The 19,886-nt window shown below is 38.9% G+C and overlaps 1 protein-coding gene across 1 annotated transcript in view; it reads left to right on the top strand.

Annotated features, from left to right (window-relative positions):
- Positions 1–19,886, top strand: part of LOC121522590 (polycystic kidney disease protein 1-like 2) — a 108,040-nt gene that overhangs the window by 45,094 nt on the left and 43,060 nt on the right. The window contains exons 19-29 of the mRNA XM_041807124.1: positions 1,973–2,086; positions 3,147–3,261; positions 3,357–3,547; positions 3,618–3,848; positions 3,922–4,023; positions 8,004–8,182; positions 10,591–10,737; positions 12,985–13,184; positions 15,598–15,818; positions 16,869–17,076; positions 18,011–18,254. Coding sequence (XP_041663058.1) covers positions 1,973–2,086; positions 3,147–3,261; positions 3,357–3,547; positions 3,618–3,848; positions 3,922–4,023; positions 8,004–8,182; positions 10,591–10,737; positions 12,985–13,184; positions 15,598–15,818; positions 16,869–17,076; positions 18,011–18,254 — 1,952 coding nt within the window. The remainder of the gene's footprint in view (positions 1–1,972; positions 2,087–3,146; positions 3,262–3,356; positions 3,548–3,617; positions 3,849–3,921; positions 4,024–8,003; positions 8,183–10,590; positions 10,738–12,984; positions 13,185–15,597; positions 15,819–16,868; positions 17,077–18,010; positions 18,255–19,886) is intronic.

Genomic DNA, 19,886 nt, shown 5'->3' with positions numbered 1-19,886 from the left:
ATTGCAGAATTTGCTTTTTATCACAACCTTATTAAAATAAAATCTCCATGGTAACACGTGTGAACAAGAGGTTCCTATTTACAGTTTCTAACAAAAATGTTTCTTATCATTGCAGGAGGTTTATCATGAAGAATTGTGCAATGACAAACTTAAGTTAGAGAGGCTGATTAGTTTAATAATGCACATTTAGATTTTACAGTGTTTGAGTGCTCATGTGCATTAATTGATTACTCACAATAGTACAACTAAAGCCATTCTTTTTACAGTATAATGCATTATTGGTGTATAAAGTTAAAGATGAAGTGGGGCAGACCATTCTTTAGAGCTGAACAAAACAGGGAATACATGCAATTTTCAGCAGTGAGGATATTACTTGCAGTCAATATAATATAAAATGTATGTGAAGTGTGAATATCAGCTCTAAAGGTCCTTTACTTTAGAGCTTTTTTCAAGCTTTATTATTCTTATTTACAAGGCCCAAATTATTAATAATTATTATAGTTAACTAAAAATTAAGCTTTACAAAAAAACGAATACTAACTCAAATAAAATTAGAGAAAAAATCTTAAATTAAAAGGGAAGAGCCCCAATGGAGAGAAAGAGATTAAAGAAAGTGTATTTGATGGAAAAGATAACGGCTAAACTCCATGTGAGATTGGAGGACTTTTTGGTTTTATGGGCTCATTGCTTACTGTAATATATCAACCAAATGAGTACAAATGAATTGTGCAGACAAGGCTGCCCATATGGGGGGAAAAGGGAAAGCTTTCAGGGACCCAGCCAAACTGGGGGCCCATGGAGGTCAGCAAAACCATGGTACATTTTAAAGTTAAGCTGTGATATCTATATCTTATATTTAACCTGAATAATAACCACTCTTATCAAATGTCCTTTTTTATTCATTTGTGTCGTAGCCTTCTTAAAAAAAGAAAATCCCTTTTTTCAAAAACAGAAATAAAGTGAGTTAAAAATGGCAACAAAATGAGGTGGAAAATGTGGTGCAATGGGAAAAAGTAACAGAAGAAATGGCAAGAATTAGATAAATGTGGCAAAAAGGGCACAAAAAGTGGCTTAAAAAGGGGATTAAAAAGTGGCAGTAATAGGTTAAAAGTGTCAAAAATGGGTGGAAAATTTGGTTAAATGGGATGTAAAAGTGGGAACATGTAGTTCAAACAAAAAAATAGTAACAAAAATAGGTGGGAAAAAATCAATAAAAACATATATCTGTGTTTTTTAAGGCATCTGCGACCCCGTCTAAGTGTTTTTTATGATCCCCAAGGGGATCCCAACCACAAGGTTGAGAACCACTGGTTTAGAGTAGTGGCTGCAAAAGGAGGAGCAAAAAGCCAGGGTTCACATACTTTTGCACATTGCAAGTTTTTGCTTTTTTTGAGATAAATTGTTTGCTGACTAAACATGAAAATATATCTGTTTTGTCTGTGTTCCTTATTTGGAAGGTCTACTTTACAAATTGGGATTAGATGTTCATGTCATACGGTTATTTTCAAGCAGCACTGTGTAATCAGGCCAGTCCATCTGCTTTGGAAGGTTACCTGTCACATTCATATCGCTAGCTGCCATCTTTGTTGTTCCTCTGTCTATAAATGGATGCTCGTCCTGGCGCTTGTGTCCTGGGGCAAGGACAGTATAACCTACCTGACCTGTGACTGTAGCTCAGCTTCGCTGTGCCTGTAGCGCACCATCATGTTGTTCCCATTTACTCATCTGTTTGGCTCATGTACCCGGGCTGTCCTTCTGATTCAGAGAGTGCACAGCTTGTGTATAAATGTTCCTTTTTTAACAATTTTTTCCCTCTTGGGCATCCTTTTGAAAAATAAGGACCAAGTCTGATAGTTCTACCTTCTTATGAAAATATTTCTTTGATCACAAATTGGTCAGAGTAAGAAAAACTGCTTGATGATTTAGTCAACAGAGATGCTGTTTTGATGCCACCTCTGTTATTTTTCCACAGATTTTTTTGCCAAGACCTGTGGGAGAGCAGGTGAACACGTCGGTTTTGGACCTTGGGAACTACAGCACGACGGTCATAGACATCCCCTCAGGAAACGACACTCTGGTGTTAAAGGTCCTGATCTGCAGCACAAGGCTTAGACATGGTCGCTCTCTAAACAGATTTCTGATCTGTTTTTGTTCAAGACAGCAGGAAGTTGTGTAAAATATACTGTATTAAAAGCACAACACTGATGATGTAGATTGTACATTTGCTAAAATCAAAAACTCTATCCCAAAAAAGTTTGGGCGTTGTGAAATATGTGATTAAATCAGAATACAGTGATTTTAAAATCCTTTTCAGCCTGTCTTTAATGAAATACAGCACACAGTTCAGATATTTAATGCTGAAATGATTAGCTTTGTGGTTTGGGAAGAATGCACACATTCTGCAATTAATGACATGCAGCATGTACCAAAAAAGTTGGGACAGGAGCTAGAAAAGACAGGGAAAGTTGTGCAACTGTCTAAAGGCCAAAAGTCAACATTGAAAAGCCCCGATCCTTCCATCATTAAAGGCCTGTATCATACTGGATGGATATGGATATTGCATATGTGGGCTCAGGGACACTTTGAAAAGCCATTGTCACTTTAAACAGTATGTCACTACATCTACAAATGGAAGTTAAGACTCCTTGTTCACATGTCTGGTAGAACTTACTGTTACAGTATAGATTAAAAAGAATCGTATGTGTTTGCCTAACATGTTTTTTTTCTTTGTTTCTGAAAAACTTGAAATATAACTCAGTCAATTTTGCTATGAGGCTAACAATATCAGCCAAGAAATAGGAGGAATTCCATTTTCAGTGCTTTAGCAATGATTGTCTTCAGCCCCTTGACAATTATTGAGGGTTGTTATAAGAAAAAGCGATGTAACACGGTGGTATACACATTCCTGTCCCATTTTTTGGGAAAGGCTTCAAATATAGAAAGTGTGTATACTTCCCAAACACAAAAAACTTTATCAGTTTGAACCTTGAATGTGTTATTGTACTGTATTGAACTGAATGTGTGTTTAAAGAGTTGGCAAATCCCTGCAATCTGTTTTTATTCATATTCCACACAATGTCCTAACTTTTTTGGAAATGAAGGTTTGAACCTTACAATTTTCTGTCATCTTTTTACTCTTTTTAAAGATGGTGCCTTCAAAAGATCCTTTACCTTTCAAAGTTCTCCTGGGATTTAAGGACTACCCCACAGAAACAAATCATGTAGCGATGACAGAGATGCCTCAGCAGGGAGCCACTCTAGGTAATAAACCTCACCGTGAAGAACACATGGTATGTTTTTAACTGTAGTGCCATAATATTAGAATTAATGTTATCAAATATGTGTGTCTTATACAGAGGAGAAGTATACTTGGCTTTTAGACCCAGACACTTTAAAAGGAAACACTGGAGAGCACTACCTTGTAGTGAGGCCTATCGTAGGCCCTGGTATAAAATCCATCAATGCCTCTTTATCCATTACCCCCATCACCAGCTCATGCAAATTTTGGGATGAATCAGCTTTGGGCTGGAGCACTTATGGATGCAAGGTAAGAACAATAAATCAATTGTCTTGTTTTATGTTGCGTAAACTTTATTGACAGTGTTGTTGTCCTTAAGGTCGGAGTTCAGAGCACACCTTCAGCCACTCAGTGCCTCTGCAACCATCTCACCTTCTTTGGGAGCTCTTTCTTCGTGACACCTAACCTTGTTGACCCGTCACGAACTGCTGAGCTGTTTGCGACTTTTGCAGAGAACCCAGTGGTTGTCTGTTTTGTGGGGGCGCTCTTTGTGGGGTATTTAGTGGCTGTTATATGGGCACGAAGAAAAGACATTAAGGACACAGTAAAGGTATTGAATAGCTCTTTCACCTGACTGTATTCAAATATAAAGTCATCATATTGTAATCAGTGCTGGTTGGCAGGTAAAGGTGACCGTGCTGGATGACAACAATCCAATGGATGAATACAGATACTTGTTAAGTGTGAGCACTGGGTATCGCAGAGGAGCCTCCACTTCCTCACAGGTAAATGAATGTTCAGCAATCCACCTGCCTCTGCCAGATAGTTTTGTTGCTTTTGCTTTGCCTTCATTTTCTAACAATACTATTTTGTGGCCCAACCTTTAATCCGGCTTACTGTGAGCTTGTTTGGTCTTGGCTTTTTTATGTCCGCTGTGTGTTCATTGACTTTTCACCTAGATAGCAAAAATCAGCTTCGTTGTACAATGATGGTATGAAAGAGAGAGCTAAACTACTTTCTGTTGCCATACCCTCAAATGTTTTTTCAGTAGGTATATATACCTTAATGTGTTCATTTGAATAATAAAGGGTTGCCTTCAAAAGGAAAGTTGACTCAAACTCTCTTTAGATTTGTTGTTATCAGCTTTGTGTTCACATACATGAGAAGACAATTCCATCAGCTTATGTTAAGCTTATAGGAACAAAAATGTTGCACACTTGTTTTCCGAAGAGAACCCCTCCCTTTCCAACCATTTTGTTTTCGCTCTCTGCAGAAACGTTTTTATATCCCGTTATTACAAAATTTAAAGGGATAATGCAACTGAACACATATGCAGGTGCTACTAACCTCTCCTCCCCTGGTTTATAGCTGACTGGACCCAGAGGCAGTGCACCACTGAAGTTTGGAGGGAGTTGATTTAACAGGAGGAAATGGGAGAGGGGTCTGGCTGCAGAGTGTTAATCTGAGATACCATGTATCTAATATTGGAAATGCCATAACTTGTCAGTACATGTATTTAGAGTTTATTTATATTTATTCATATTTTTCATTTTGAACTTTACTCATAAACAAAGTCTGGCTGTTGCAGTCATGGAATAACTGCATTGCAAACATTGCAGACAGAGACGCATCTCATAAAAAAAAAAAAAGGTCAGGTCTAATTCAGGATTAAATTAGGCATAGAGGTTTTTTGAAGTAGTACTATGGTAGTAATTAGTTTTAGGTTAAGCTAAAACGCTAATGTAGCTACTAGCTACAGGACTTACATTTCCACATAAACCAATGTAGCTAAATTAGCTCAGAAAATTTGAGCTTGAGCAACGTGAGCTTTAGCAAATGTAACAAATCTAACGTAGCTACATGTATAACATATTATGCTGCTTTCTGAGATTAGTTTTAGCTATGTACCTACATTGCTCTGTTATTTATAGCCAAGTTAGCTTAAGCAATGTGAGCTTTGGCAAATGTAGCTAAAGCTTACTTAGCTGCATAGATTACATATAACAGCTTCTTTGTGAGCAAGGCTTTAGCTACATTAGCTACGCAGCTTTGTTATCAATAGCTAAATTATCTTAAGCAATGTGTTTTATGCAAATGTCTGACTTTAATACACAGATAATATAAACAGTGGCTGCTTTGTGATATTTAACTTTGTTAGCTGTCCAGCTATATTGCTCCATTAGCTATGTAGCTACCTTAGCTATGTAGCTACATAAGCATCACTGTTTTAGAATGTTTTCATGAAGGAAAAGTTTTTTGTAAGCAGACTGTTTACTGTTTTGCAGACAGCAGTGATGGGCAAGTTACTGGAAAAGTGACTAGTTACAGTGTAATTACTACCAGAAACATTAACTGAGTTGCAGCATTTTTTGCTTTAGTCCTCATTATTGTACACATCACTTTAGTGTTGTTGTGGCAGCGTGAGAGGAAATAACTCAGTTAGTGTAAAAAGTAAAGCACCGTGTTCTGTGAGGGATCCATTTAAGGATGACTTCTAAGCCAAAAGATTTTCTCAGGAGAATGTTTCCTACACTGTGTTTTCTTTTTTTTAAGCTAAGCTTTAAGCTTAACTTCCTTTTTTTGATAAAAACAAACTTTTATTTTGAAACAGGAGAAGGAAACTCAAGCAAAAGTTGTGACAGCAGCTTAAATGCAAGCTTGCAAAACAAATTATGGCATTAATGCAAATAGTAAAAAGGAACGGTGAGAAGTCAGAGTGATTAATGTGTAGTAACTCCTGCAGAGACTTTAAGCGCTTACTCTGACTGTGGTGCTTATTGTTTTTAATTCTCTCAAATCTACTGTAAAATAATCAGCTCTGTCAGTAGGAATGCTGCAGTATTCCCTTCTGAAATTAGTAAAGCAGATTCAGAAAGCAGGCTCACTAGAAAAAAAAAAAAAAGAGGATGGAATGGAAATTAAAATAACCAGGCATTTGCATTTAGAGTGGGATACAGAAGTGATTTTACTCCTGGTATTCATAACTAACAGTACAACCTGTAACCTTAGTGTAATGAAAACTCTCCTGTGACACCTTCAGCAAATGCAAATTCTCTCCCTAGCCTCCAGCAGAGCCGGAAGGCGTGTGCAAGTTTAACTGAGCAGGGAGGAAGGAGAGAGAGGGACAGCTTCTCTTAGAGCATGTGGAGCATGAAGCACATAAATGCCATTTCAATTAGGAGAATCAGTTTAGTCATTTATACGCATTTTACTCTGCATGATAACAACTCAACAGAAACAGGCTTGCAACTCATTTTTATTCGTGACCAGGGATGTTTGAGATTAGCTGGCTAAAAGGTTAAAGTATATTGCCTATAAAAGTATTCACCCCTCTGGATGTTTAACATGTTTATTGATTTTATAGAACAATCATGGTCAGTATAATTTGGCTTTATTGATTAAAATAAAATACAAATTTATATATATAAAAAACCTCCTGAATCTCAAAGAGAAAACAGATTTCTACAAATTTGTGTCTCACAGTTAGTGAAATAAGTAGTTCAATGAATGTGTCTCAAGTGATTGTAATATAAAGACGCCTGTGTCTGGAAGGTCCCGTTACGAGTTAATCAGTATTCCTGGCTACCATTACACCATGAAGACAAAAGAATGCTCCAAGCAACTCAGAGGAAAGGTTATTGAAAAGTAGAAGTCAGGCGGATGGAAACAAAAAAAAAAACCTAAGGCACTGAACATTCCCAAGAGTTCATCTATTCCATCATCAAGAAATGGAAGCAATATGGCACATGTGTAAATCTGCCTAGATCAGGATGTCCTCACAAACTTAGATACAATGCTATGTTTGGTGGACATACTGCACATCACTACAAAAACACCATCCCCACTGTGAAGCATGAGGTGGCAGCATCATGCTGTGGGGATGCTTCTCAGGAGTCAGCATGAATGCGCCAAATATAGAAAAATCCTGGAGGACAGTGTTATTCAGTCTGCAAGAGAACTACAGCTTGGAGATTTATCTTCCAGCAATACAATGACCCAAAGCACACAGCGAAGCTACACAGAAATGTTTTAAAGACAACAAGATGAATGTTCTGGAGTGGCTGAGTCAAAGCCCAGACCTTGGTCCAAAAGAGAATTTGTGGCTGGACATGAAAAGGGCACTTTGTAATTTAATAGGTTTTTACACATTTTTGTTGCTGTTGAAAAAGTCAAATTATGTTGACCACGATTGGATTATAAAATCAGTAAAAGGGTAAAATATCCAAGGGAATGAATAGTTTTTTTAGCTCACTAGGATGCCTTGATGATATGAGTATTTTGATTGCGGAATTCTGTTTTCAGATGTTTATTGGCATTCATCTGCAGCTTTCACTGCATACAGACACCTGAAAACAAAACAGGGGTGATGGATGAAAGAGGTGTGTCAGATTTAGTCAGACAATCTGCTCTTAAAGTTGTGAAGTAAGCCATTAAATGTTGGGAAATCTGTGCTTCTAATTACTGATATTTGTGACATTCTAAATTTTTGTGCATAATTAGCGATCCTCCTACTGAGGTCGACCACACACAGTTGTTTAAATATGCGGATGACATTTAATGGCAGGAAAAGTAAGTGTGATTCATCCTTTCTGCCATTTCTGATTTAAATGTACTAAATAATCAATGATGTCTGTTTCAATACCAGTCTCTTCTTCTTAGTTATGAATCCAAATTAAGTGTTTACCCTTTGCTCACACCGTGGCATGACATTATACAGCCGTTGAGGTTCTTTAGGTTTCACAGATGAATGTGTGAACTGTTTCAGGTGGCGATAACGCTCATGGGCACGGAGGGAAACAGTGAACCACATCACCTGATGGATCCAAAGAAATGTGTGTTTGAGAGGGGCGCTGTGGATTTGTTTCTTCTAACTACACCCTTCTCACTGGGAGACCTGCAGAGCATCAGACTGTGGCACAACAACTCAGGGAGTCATCCTGCCTGGTGAGTTAAAGCTCCTGTGTGGTGATGCACAAGGAAAATGCTCTCAAATCAGTTTGTCTTGAAGTAAACAGAGACTAGTTGACTCCTGCTTAGCTGTGGTAGATCTAAAGCTACTTTTTAGTTTTAAATGGACAGATTACACAGTTTGATTCTGGCTGTTTGATATCATTCACACTTATCACTGTAGGCAGGCATACGTTTTTGGCTGACCGCTGAGCTCAGCCCTACAGATGGGTCTGTCTGTGTCTGACTGAGTGACTGAGTGAGTGATCCTACTTTCAGAGTCATACCATACAGATTTGGGTTTCCTTGTACTGAAAGCCCTCTAACGGCTGCATCCACTGCTGGAAATACCTCAGATATAGCTTTGGCATTGCGTCCTTTGTACTAGAACTGGACCACATTTCTGTATGAAATAAAGAACAAAAACAACCCTTTAAGCTTTTCATGTTGGGGAAGATATTTTTGCTCTTCTGTGGACCTGCTTCATCATGACTATGTGATAGTTACGGGGAAAGGGTAAGTAGTTGCTAGTGGTTGTATACAAGGCCTGCTAGTGGAGTGATCAGTTTGGATGTAGCCATGGCAGCAGTTTTGTCTGAACTGGACAACACCTCATTATTATAACAAGCACAGAGAGCAACACTGAAAGCTTTCCGCATCAGAAAAGATGTTTTTGCTCTACTCCCAGTCTGTTTTGGCATGGGTCTGCAGTCATTACGGTGGGCTCCACAGAATCTAGGGCCTGCCGCGTTAGCTGTTAGCTCAGAACTGGACCACATTTCTTTTTTTAAAACCAGAGCAGAGAGCCACACTGAAAGCTTGTCTTGGAAAAGAAGATGTTTTTGCACATCTCCTGTAGTGATGTGTCCACTCCCTGCACAAAACAGCACAGAATAAAGGGATGCTATTTTCTCCTCACCATATATGTGTGTGTGTGTGTGTGTCTGTGCATATATATATTTTTTTGTTTGTTTGTTTGTTTTTTTTTTTGTTTTGTTTTGTTTTTTGTTTTTCCCCTTGCCGGGCGACCAGAGCAATTGGCAGCAAGAAAGATGCACTCTTAAGTTATATCTTGGACTTGTAGTGTTTTTAATTAGATTGACAATTAAGTTGACAAAATATGTTGAAACCTGTAAAAACAAAGAAGATGGATGGTCTTGGACACCTTTGAGAGACAGAACAGGAAATTTCCATCAAGAAAACCCTAAAAAAGGTGAAAAGAAGACCTCAGTCTTAACTACTACTCCTGGCTAGCTTAAAAGCTAACAACAACTGCCAGTAACTACATCGGTAACACTGCCTGATCAACAGGAGACTACTGTATGCTACCTATTGAGGTAGCATGGGGGCGGCACGTACATCACTTCTCGCATTGTGCGAGAAGGTGAAAGCAGGAAAAACAAACCGGGCTGCAGGCTGGGCTAAGAGCGGCCCCACACAAACCTGTAGTACTGAGCATCTTTCGCTGCCCGCTCCCTCATCAGGAGGATAGATGATGTGAGGCTGCAGATTTCTAACCACCGCTTGGACGACTTTGTTTGTTACCACAGAGGAGACTGCCAAACGTAATTTCGTTGCATTTTTACAATGCAATGAAAATAAACGATATCTATCTATATGTTGGAATAGGACTGTTAACCAATCAGATGTGATTAAAGAAAAGCTGGAGGGGAGGGGGGATGTTGTTGCTCATCACTCCCTCTCCGAGCTCTGCTCTGATTGGCCCGTCATGAATGTGACAGACAGAATGTTCCTCCAATCACCTTCTGGAGATTTCCTGAAAAGTCCTGCCCTTCCAAAAACCTTTTCTATGGGAGCCTGCAGATCCATACTGTTAGATGTCACATTCATTCATGCAATGGATATGAGTCGATCCTGTGTGTCAGGTTTGCTATTTCCTGCCGCCAGTGGTTTATGTTTTACACTTTTTGCATCCTTCAATTCTTTATCCACTGCCAATTAAAGCTAATGAGACCAGCAGAAAGAAGAAAGCTTGGTCAAGTTCTTTCCCTGTCTCCTCTGCTAGGGTGTTAGCCAGATGACTCATAGCATACTGAATGTGAACTAGAACAGTGATTATAATTGAGTACAGCATGTCTTGACTTTAAACAGATCATCACTCACTGTTCTTTTCATGCCTTACAAGAGGATATGATTCAATAAGTCATTTCAGTGCATCTAAAGATGAAGAAGGAGAAAGTTGGTTTGTTTTAACTCTAAAGGTGGTCATTGCCACCTGTTTGTTTATGTTGATTTATTTCTTTACATTTTTGAAGCAAGGCCATCATACAAATAACCTTCATTGTTAAAGGAGAAAAGATGCTTTGTTTGACTCGGCATGAACTCAGATGATAAAGGTGTTTGTATTTATTTGCTGTCAAATTCTCTCATCTTTTTTTTGTCAGGTATGTAGGTAACATCATGGTGCAGGATCTACAAACGGAGCAGAAGTGGCATTTTCTCTGCAATTCCTGGCTGGCCATTGACATTGATGACTGTTCCCTGGATAAAGTTTTCCCAGTTTCACCAGAGGTGGAGCTGAAAAGGTTCAGGTAAGGTGATGGTTAAGGTGCACTGACGCAGCAGGGTATCCAAATTATAGACACAGGTACACGGCTGGAGTCAAAAGGCTGAATGTGAAACCAGACCTGCATCTTTTCATCAGATCTGCATCATAAAAACACAGACCGAATGCAAATGAAGTGCAATTGCTGGTTTGAATTTTACTGTTTACTTCAGGTTTGATGTTAGCGTGTATGCAGTAGGTAGTCTGCAACTGGGCTTTATAGTTTGCACAGGAGGAAATGTGCAGAAATGAGAATGACATTCAGAAAAATAAGGCTTTTGAAGTAATACTTAGGCTCTCCTAGACTGTTTCTCTTTATTTAACCTGTTTTTCAGATGGCGTATCTTACTGTGAAAAGAAACTTGGGAGAAAAGTAAACAGGAAGAATGGTTTTGTTATAACACCAAAGACTGTCTTACGGATCCTGTACTACAGCAATGTATAATCAAAAAGTTAACTTTCAGAAGAAATAAAAAGAACTGGCACAGGGTGAAACTGGGATACTTCTGATTAAATGAATGATATTCCATAAGAGCTAAATTTCAGCTCTGTTCAGTTCAGTTTCATTGAGTCACAGCTTGAAAGTAGTAGATGTCCAAACATCAAAATACAATTTGGAAATAATATACATAGTTATTTAACCAGCAACCTAGTAATTACCCTTACATAGTTGATGGATTATCCAGACTCCATCTCTGTCATGGCAAATCCTTCTTGAAAAACTCCAATCCACTAACCTTGCAAAGCAGATGGATACGCCTGTTTCCTTGTTTCTCGCAAATCCATCTTGCAAAGCTCCCGTCTGAACCCTTTGGGCCCGGTTAGAAAGTGTCAGGACCAATCAGCGGCGAGGGGCAGTACTTTCAGGCATGGCGGAGTCATGATGTAAGCAAGCCGCAACAAGAGGCCGATGTAATTATGGCAGAAGAGATTAGCATGGATGCTGCTGAAGCGCCAGTTTTATCAGAACTCGACGACATTTCTTTATTAAAAGAAGAACAAAGAACAGCAGTGAGTTGTTTTCTTTTCAAAAACAACAAAAGTCGAGTACTGACATGTCATGTCTCTGTCACCATGGTTCACGTTATTCCTCGGTAGCTGCGCACGCGCAGCTCAGTCGCAGCTACATCACGTGTTTTGTTGCTCTGATTGGCCCGTAAAGATGTGACAGACAGAATGTTCATCCAATCACACTCCAAGTTTTTTTCAAATCCTCTCTGCCCTTTCCCAAACACTTAGTATTGAAGGTTTTACAGATGGATGTGTGAAACAAATCCATCTGGCGTGTCAGGTTACCAATCCACAACATTTGTGTCAAACCCAGCACTATTTAGACCAATCAGCATCATTTGAGCAGAACAAGGCGGTAGCTATTGGCAGGGTTTAGTTGTTTTGGAAGCTGTTTGCAAGTGCAGTGATTATCAGATGTAACTTTAGCCTAGCATCAGTTTTATTAGAGCTGGACCATGTTTTTATGAGAAATATTGAATTAAAACAACACTTAAAGCTTTTCGTAATGTGAAAGATGGATTCACCCACACTGTTTGTGGGAATTATGGGGTTGTTGGTTAGTTGTCCTTTGAGTGGTTATATACAATGGCTGCTAGTGGAGTGATAAGCTTGGACTTAGCCACAGTGGGGGCAGTTTTGTCAGTACACCACATTTCGGGACCACATTTCTTTATTAAAACAAGAGCAGAGAGCAACAATTAAAGCTTTTTAGGACAGAAAAGATGTGTTCACTCTTCTCCTGGTCTGCTTCAGCATGTTTTTGAGATTACAGGTGGTGTCTGCTGTATCTAATGAGAATATATTCTTTTTCAACTTCAGCATCAGGCTGCAACATAATATTGAAAAAAGTGAAGGGGGTGTGAATACTCTCTGAATGCACCATATTTTAGAAGGTGTCTCTAGCTCTTACCAAGATAGACAAAGTCAATGACATTTTTAAAGTACTTTCAAGCTCATTACAGATTTTTGGAGCTCTGTGAAAACTAACTTTTACTCTTTAGTTTGCATTTCTAAGTTGGATAAGATCACATCTATCTCTGCACACTGAACAGGCAGTTTTAAAAATATTGCATTCATTAACTTTTGAGAAGTTTGTAGCTATGAAAAAGAGGGTCAAAGGGAGCATGTCACTTGACCCATCATGGCTCATGTTGCTTTCTTCTGTAAGATATGGCATTTGTCTCTATTTCGCCATGTTATCACTGTTGTCGCTCTTTAACAGTAATTTGTTCTTCATGAAGACGACAAAGGACTTCAGTGACGGACACCTCTGGTACTCTGTTGTCAGCCGTCCTCCCTGCAGCACCTTCACCTGTGTTCAGAGGGTTTCCTGCTGCTTCTCCCTGCTGCTCTGCACCATGCTGACCAGCATCATGTTTTATGGCATCCCAACAGATCCCTCTGAGCAGACGCTGGACCTGGGTAAAACATAGTTCCATTAGAGTTTGAGTAGAGAAAAGGTGTGTTGTTGGGCATCAGAACCATTGCTACTAAGATGTTAAAAGGCATTACCAAGCTCTTTTTAGTGATTTATGTCCATGCTGTAGCTCCTATAATATTGGTTTAAGTGAGTCTGCTAGTGTGCTGTGAGTAACTTTCAAAATTGCATGTCTGTAATATAAATGAGTCTTAGGTACATCTTAAATTATCAGAATATGATGGAAAAGTTCTTTTTTTCCAGTAATTTAGGTTTATCACGCACGAAGTGAAAAGTTTCAAAAAGTTTTTTTGTTTCAGTTTTGATATCTGCCTACAGTGCATAAAAAATTATTAGAGAAAAAAAACAATTTCTTGTGAGTTAAGTCAGTCCTGAAAAGAGCTATAATCAGCTAATTAACTCAAAACACCTGCAAGGGTTTCCTGAGGCTTCAATGACTCTCTTCCTTTTGTTATCTACTGTGCAGCTCAGAGACTTAAATGGGTCTGTGCTGTGAGGCTAGAATGGTTTTTGAGGCACAAGAGACGTTTAGAATTGTCTTTATAACTTTGATTGTTGACGAGGACCTTGCTTTGCGTGTTTGTGTTGTCCATCATGTATGCCTGAGCATACATACATTAAGGCTGAGACCACTTGTTCAAATGGACTCGGTCATGGTGCCCCAGAACAGTGACACTTGTGTTTAAACTGATCCAGTTTAATCCTAATATACAAGTTAAAAGAAGTGACTACATACATATTTACCCTATTCAAGTCAATATTTAGTAGAGTCACCTTTGGCTGCAATCACAGCACTGAGTCTGTGTGGATAGGTCTCAATCAGGCTTGCACATCTGGAAAAAATTTTACTCCATTCTTCTTTGTTAGACTGCTCAAGCTCTGCCAGGTTACACAGAGATCGGGTCTGAAAAGCCCTTTTCAAGTCCAGCCACATATTCTCTTTCTCTTTTTTGGAAACTGAACAAGACTGCCCTCCAGAATTTTTCTATATTTTGCCACGTTCATTTTACCCTCTACCTTTACAAGCCTTCCAGAGCAGGCTGCCAAGAAGCATCCCCACACCACAATACTGCCACCACAATGCTTCACAGCGGGGATTGTGTGTTTGTGGTGGTGTGCAGTGTTTGGTGTTTTGTCTGATAGCCATTAAAGAATCATTTTGTTCTCAACAGATCACAGAACTTTCTTGCACTTGACCATAGAGTCTCCCGCATGCCTTTAGATGAACTCTAATCCAGATTTAATCTGAGTTTTCTTCAACAGTAGCTTTTTCTCTACCACTCTCCCATAAAGCATTGACTGGTGATAAACCAGGTCAGCAGTTGTCTGCAGAGTCTCTCCCATGTCAGCTACTGAAGCTTGTAACTCATTAAGTGGTGTCTTGGTGAACTCTCTCACTAGTCTCTTTGTTGAATGGTTAATCAGTTTGTTGGGACGGCCTGATCTAGGCAGGTTTACACATGTGCCATATTCTTTCTATTTATTGATGATGGATTTAACTGAACTCTGGGGGATGTTTGGTGCCTTGGGATTTTTTTTGTTTCCATCCCCTGTATAATACTTTTCATTAACCTTTTCTCTGAGTTGCTTGGGGTGTTCTTTTTGTCTTCATGGTGTAATGGTGGCCAGGAATACTGATTAATCACTTACTTGACCCTCAAACACAGGTGTCTTAATACTACAATCACTTGAGACTCATTCACTGCACTCCCTTTGTTTAATTGAAATTACATTAAGGAAATCTGTTTTCACTTAGACAATAGAGTTTTTGTTTTTTCTTCTTTTTTTGTAAAAAAAAACAAAAGTCCAATTATATTGACCATGATTGTTTTATGAAATCAATAAAAGGTAAAAAAAAATCCAAGGGGATTGATACTTTTTATAGGCACTGTATTCTTTGCTAGTATCCAGGACTTGAGTTAAATCAGATCTTTCTAGGATACCAGCTTCTGTGTTGAAATTTACGTAATTACACCGTATAAGTATTAAATCATTATATTTGACCAGAACCTTTCCTTCAAATCCCACATTAAAAGACTAATTCCTAAGATCTGTCAGGGATTTTAGGGTTTTTCAAGAAATAAACACTGTTCTTCCTTACAAGGAAGCTAACGCTTGATTCATACTCTTTTGGGCTTTGCTTGGTTACCGTCTGCACGCCTGCAGTCTGACCTGGCTGAGTTATATATATATTTTTTTCTTGCTGGTTCTTTATTATTACTCATATTCCCCAGTTTTATTTCCCTAGAATTAGAGAACAAAAAGTTGTTATTATTCTGCCACTTCTCCTCGAAAAAGAATCTAAAGACCTGAGAGCTTATTCCAAGACATAAATTGTTCCCATTTGAGTTAAAGTGCACATCCTGTACCATTTTCTTGTTTCCTCTCTCTCTCTAGGTCATTTCGAGTTCACCTGGCAGCAGTTCATGATCGGTGTTCAGAGCTCTCTCATCATGTTTCCAGTGAATATCCTCATTGTTAGCGTTTTCAGAAACACTCGTCCTTGGGAAACATCATGCCGCAAGCGCAAAGCTGTTAATACGGATGCTCTTGAACAGCTTTCTATCTCACAGACTGTTCCCACCAATGTGAATGTCACTATAGACACCCTTACCAAGGTAAGCACTTCATGTCTGCTAGTTAGCCATTAAAAACACTCTAGATCAGGGGTGTCAAACTCAATCACAGAGGGCGCTGGATTATCAATTAAGGTCATTTTTTTTTGTTTTTGTGAATTAAGGTCTAACCTGAGGGCCTAACAGGGTCAAAATTCAGTATAAACTATGAACCTCATTTTCACCTGTAATAAATTATGTGGAAAAAACTAGCACTGATGATGAATGATTTTGACATTTAAAAAGTCAAAATGATTAGTTGAAAGGCTCATAATCTGAGATAAAAAGTCAAACTTATTAGTTTCAAAGGTCAAAACACAAAATAAGATGTTAAAATAATGCTTTTAAAAGGCAAATATACTAAAAAGAAAGTAATAATCATGTTTTCAAGGCCAAAATATGACTCAAAATTTAAAATAGTGCACCTAAAAGGTCGAAATATAAGACAAAGGTCGAAATAATAAATTGAAAGTGTCAAATGATTAGATAAAAAATCAAAATTTTAAATCGAAAAGCTCAAATTATGCAAAAAAGAGTGAAAATAATAAATTGAAAGTGTCAAACGATTAGATAAAAAGTCAAAATTATAAATAACAAAGTCAAAATTTGAGACAAAAGTCCAAATAACAAATTGAAAATGGTCAAAATATGAAATTAAATTCCAAATAATAGATTGAAGTCATAATTGTGCATTGCAAAGTTTGAAATATGAAAACAAACACAAATTAATTTATTTTCTCACATTTCTTTTTCTCTAATTATTTTTATTCCTTTTTTTTTTTTTTTTACATATTTATGACTTAAGGATATTTGACATTATCAAGGTTAAGTTTACATTTTTATACTAGAGGAAATCTGCAGACCCTATATTTTAGGGCCAGTTATAATAAGAAAAAGATATGATGTTCTGGGCCAGGTGTAGCTGTACCACAGGCCGGATTTGGCCCCCGGGCCTTGAGTTTGACACCCCTGCTGTAGATGGACAAGACTCCATGTACATGTTCAAAGCAGTGGTAATCACAATAACGTACATATTCAACCTTTCTCCTCTAGGATGTAATGAGAATGGCCCTTTCACTTTCTACAGCAGTAAAAAGCAACAATCCATCCAAAGAGTCTGAGTCTGGACCTGGACAACATGTTGATATAAATGCTGTCCTGTCTGAAGTGGAGGACTACATTAAACAGAACAACAAAAACAGAGAGGATACCCAGTCCAAAGACCTGAACTTAAACAGCCAGAGTCAGCCTCAGATAGCAGGTGTGTAAGCTCTGTGGAGAGGATGGAAATTATGTCTTGATAAGGTTAAGTTCCCCTGTGAGATGAGGCTAATGTGAAAGTGAGGAATAGCACAGTAACCTGAAAGAGTGAAGAGCTCCTCTAGTTTTCTCTTGGATTTCTTTTTTGTAGTCCGAGAGAGTTGGACTTCATCTGAGGTCTCTCATCCACACAACATAATAAGTTCATACTGGTTTGCTCTTCTCAGGTCGCTTCAGTTCCTGTTTAAAGATATTTCCCATGTTTAAAAAATCAATGATGTATCTGCTGTCAAAGAAATGATAGAAAGAAAGCTTGTAGAGAGAGCAGTAAAGAGAGCCAGGCTAGAGCAGTTAAGGCAGCATGAAAGTAAAAAGCATGTTTAGAGCAAATCAGCTGGCTGACAGCTGATGAGGGCTTGTGTGACATCAGCTGACTCCTTGGCCTACCTGAACTAACGCTGTAAGCATCTGCTGAAATCTTTACTTTTCTTTTATCCACCTATTATAAGGAACAGAGATATTATTTCTTATGTTATTACAGGCTTTTAAGGTAAACATTCACTCTGAATTTAAGAGGTAAACACATTCCCTACCGTTTAATACTATATAGTGAGAGTGAATTTAAGAGTTTTTGTGTTTGCTGATAAAAACTGTGGGAAAACCTTGTTAGAACTATTTTTTTTTTTTTTTTTTTTTTTTTTTTTTTTTGCTCAAACTGATGCAAATATGAGTCAGCTTGAGTTGACGATATTCCGAAATTTGGATACAAATGGTCCAGCTGTCCTATTTTTGCAAATAAACCATGAGAAACTTTTGTTTTGTTGGTCTAAATATACTTACCATTATTCATTCATCATGTACAGATGCTCCTAAAAACTGCCAGCAATAACGGAGAGCCCACAGTTTACTGAGTCCTACTTTTTGTTCATTTTCAGAGGGCCCTGCTGGTATGCATCCATCAACAGAGGAGGGGATTCAGAAGAAGAGCAACAAAACTCAGTATCTCTACCGGCAGCTGTGTCACATTGACAGACAGCTGACTCTGCTGGGGCCTTCTGGCTTCCCGAGCCCACAGAGCTACAGCCAGGCTCTGCAGCAAGTCCAGGGCATGAAGGGCTCTCTTGAAGATCAGCTCCTCAAATTCAGCTGTGCCAAGCCATGTGAACCCATCCAGAAAAAGTACGAAAGTCACTCTTTAAAATGACCACACTGATGTAGAGCTGGGCGATATGGCATAAAATTGATATCCCAATATATTTTTGCTGTATCTTGATAAATGATATATATCGCGGTATTTTGAAATGGCCTCTCAACAGCTGTTTTTAATTCGGCCCCAAAATGACACTATTTTGGTGATAAAAATAGACTGTTCTATTGGATTTTTAATACAATTGTATGCAGAAAGGATAAAAATCAATATAAAGTCAAATTTACTATCATTTTTTTTAGATTTTGAAAAGGAATTCATTCGGTCTTTTACGAATAAATCAAAAATACATAAATCATGAAATACTCGCTATTTTACAGTGTATGGAAAGTCCTGAAATGTTTTCTGTGTTATGTTTACTATCGCTGACTATAAAATGATTATTTTCCTCATTAAGGGTGAAGCAAACCAACACAAAACTCACCAAACCTTCATGAAGACCAAACCCTGCAGTCTAGTCCACAATTCAGGTCAAAACCCTGCAGTTTAGTCCACAATTCAGGCCAAAACCCTGCAGTGTAGTCCACAATTCAGGCCAAAACCCTGCAGTCTAGTCCACCATTCAGGTCAAAACCCTGCAGTCTAGTCCACCATTCAGGTCAAAACCCTGCAGTCTAGTCCACCATTCAGGTCAAAACCCTGCAGTCTAGTCCACCATTCAGGCCAAAACCCTGCAGTCTAGTCCACAATTCAGGCCAAAACCCTGCAGTGTAGCCCACCATTCAGGTCAAAACCCTGCAGTCTAGTCCACCATTCAGGCCAAAACCCTGCAGTCTAGTCCACAATTCAGGTCAAAACCCTGCAGTCTAGTCCACAATTCAGGTCAAAACCCTGCAGTCTAGTCCACCATTCAGGTCAAAACCCTGCAGTCTAGTCCACAACTCAGGTCAAAACCCTGCAGTCTAGTCCACAATTCAGGTCAAAACCCTGCAGTGTAGTCCACAATTCAGGCCAAAACCCTGCAGTGTAGCCCACCATTCAGGTCAAAACCCTGCAGTCTAGTCCACCATTCAGGTCAAAACCCTGCAGTCTAGTCCACCATTCAGGCCAAAACCCTGCAGTCTAGTCCACAATTCAGGCCAAAACCCTGCAGTCTAGTCCACCATTCAGGTCAAAACCCTGCAGTCTAGTCCACCATTCAGGCCAAAACCCTGCAGTCTAGTCCACCATTCAGGTCAAAACCCTGCAGTCTAGTCCACCATTCAGGCCAAAACCCTGCAGTCTAGTCCACAATTCAGGCCAAAACCCTGCAGTCTAGTCCACCATTCAGGTCAAAACCCTGCAGTCTAGTCCACCATTCAGGCCAAAACCCTGCAGTCTAGTCCACCATTCAGGTCAAAACCCTGCAGTCTAGTCCACCATTCAGGCCAAAACCCTGCAGTCTAGTCCACAATTCAGGTCAAAACCCTGCAGTCTAGTCCACCATTCAGGCCAAAACCCTGCAGTCAAGTCCACAATTCAGGTCAAAACCCTGCAGTCTAGTCCACAACTCAGGTCAAAACCCTGCAGTCTAGTCCACTATTCAGGCTAAAACATTTTAACTACTCGTTGTTGGGGTTTAAACTGTTAAGCTCTCTGCTGTGAGAGATGCATTCAGGAACAAT

Source organism: Cheilinus undulatus, linkage group 15 (assembly GCF_018320785.1).
Source record: "Cheilinus undulatus linkage group 15, ASM1832078v1, whole genome shotgun sequence".
Taxonomy (NCBI): Eukaryota; Metazoa; Chordata; class Actinopteri; order Labriformes; family Labridae; genus Cheilinus; species Cheilinus undulatus.
Note: the sequence above shows the minus strand (reverse complement) of the source record. Positions and strands in the feature narration are given on the sequence as shown.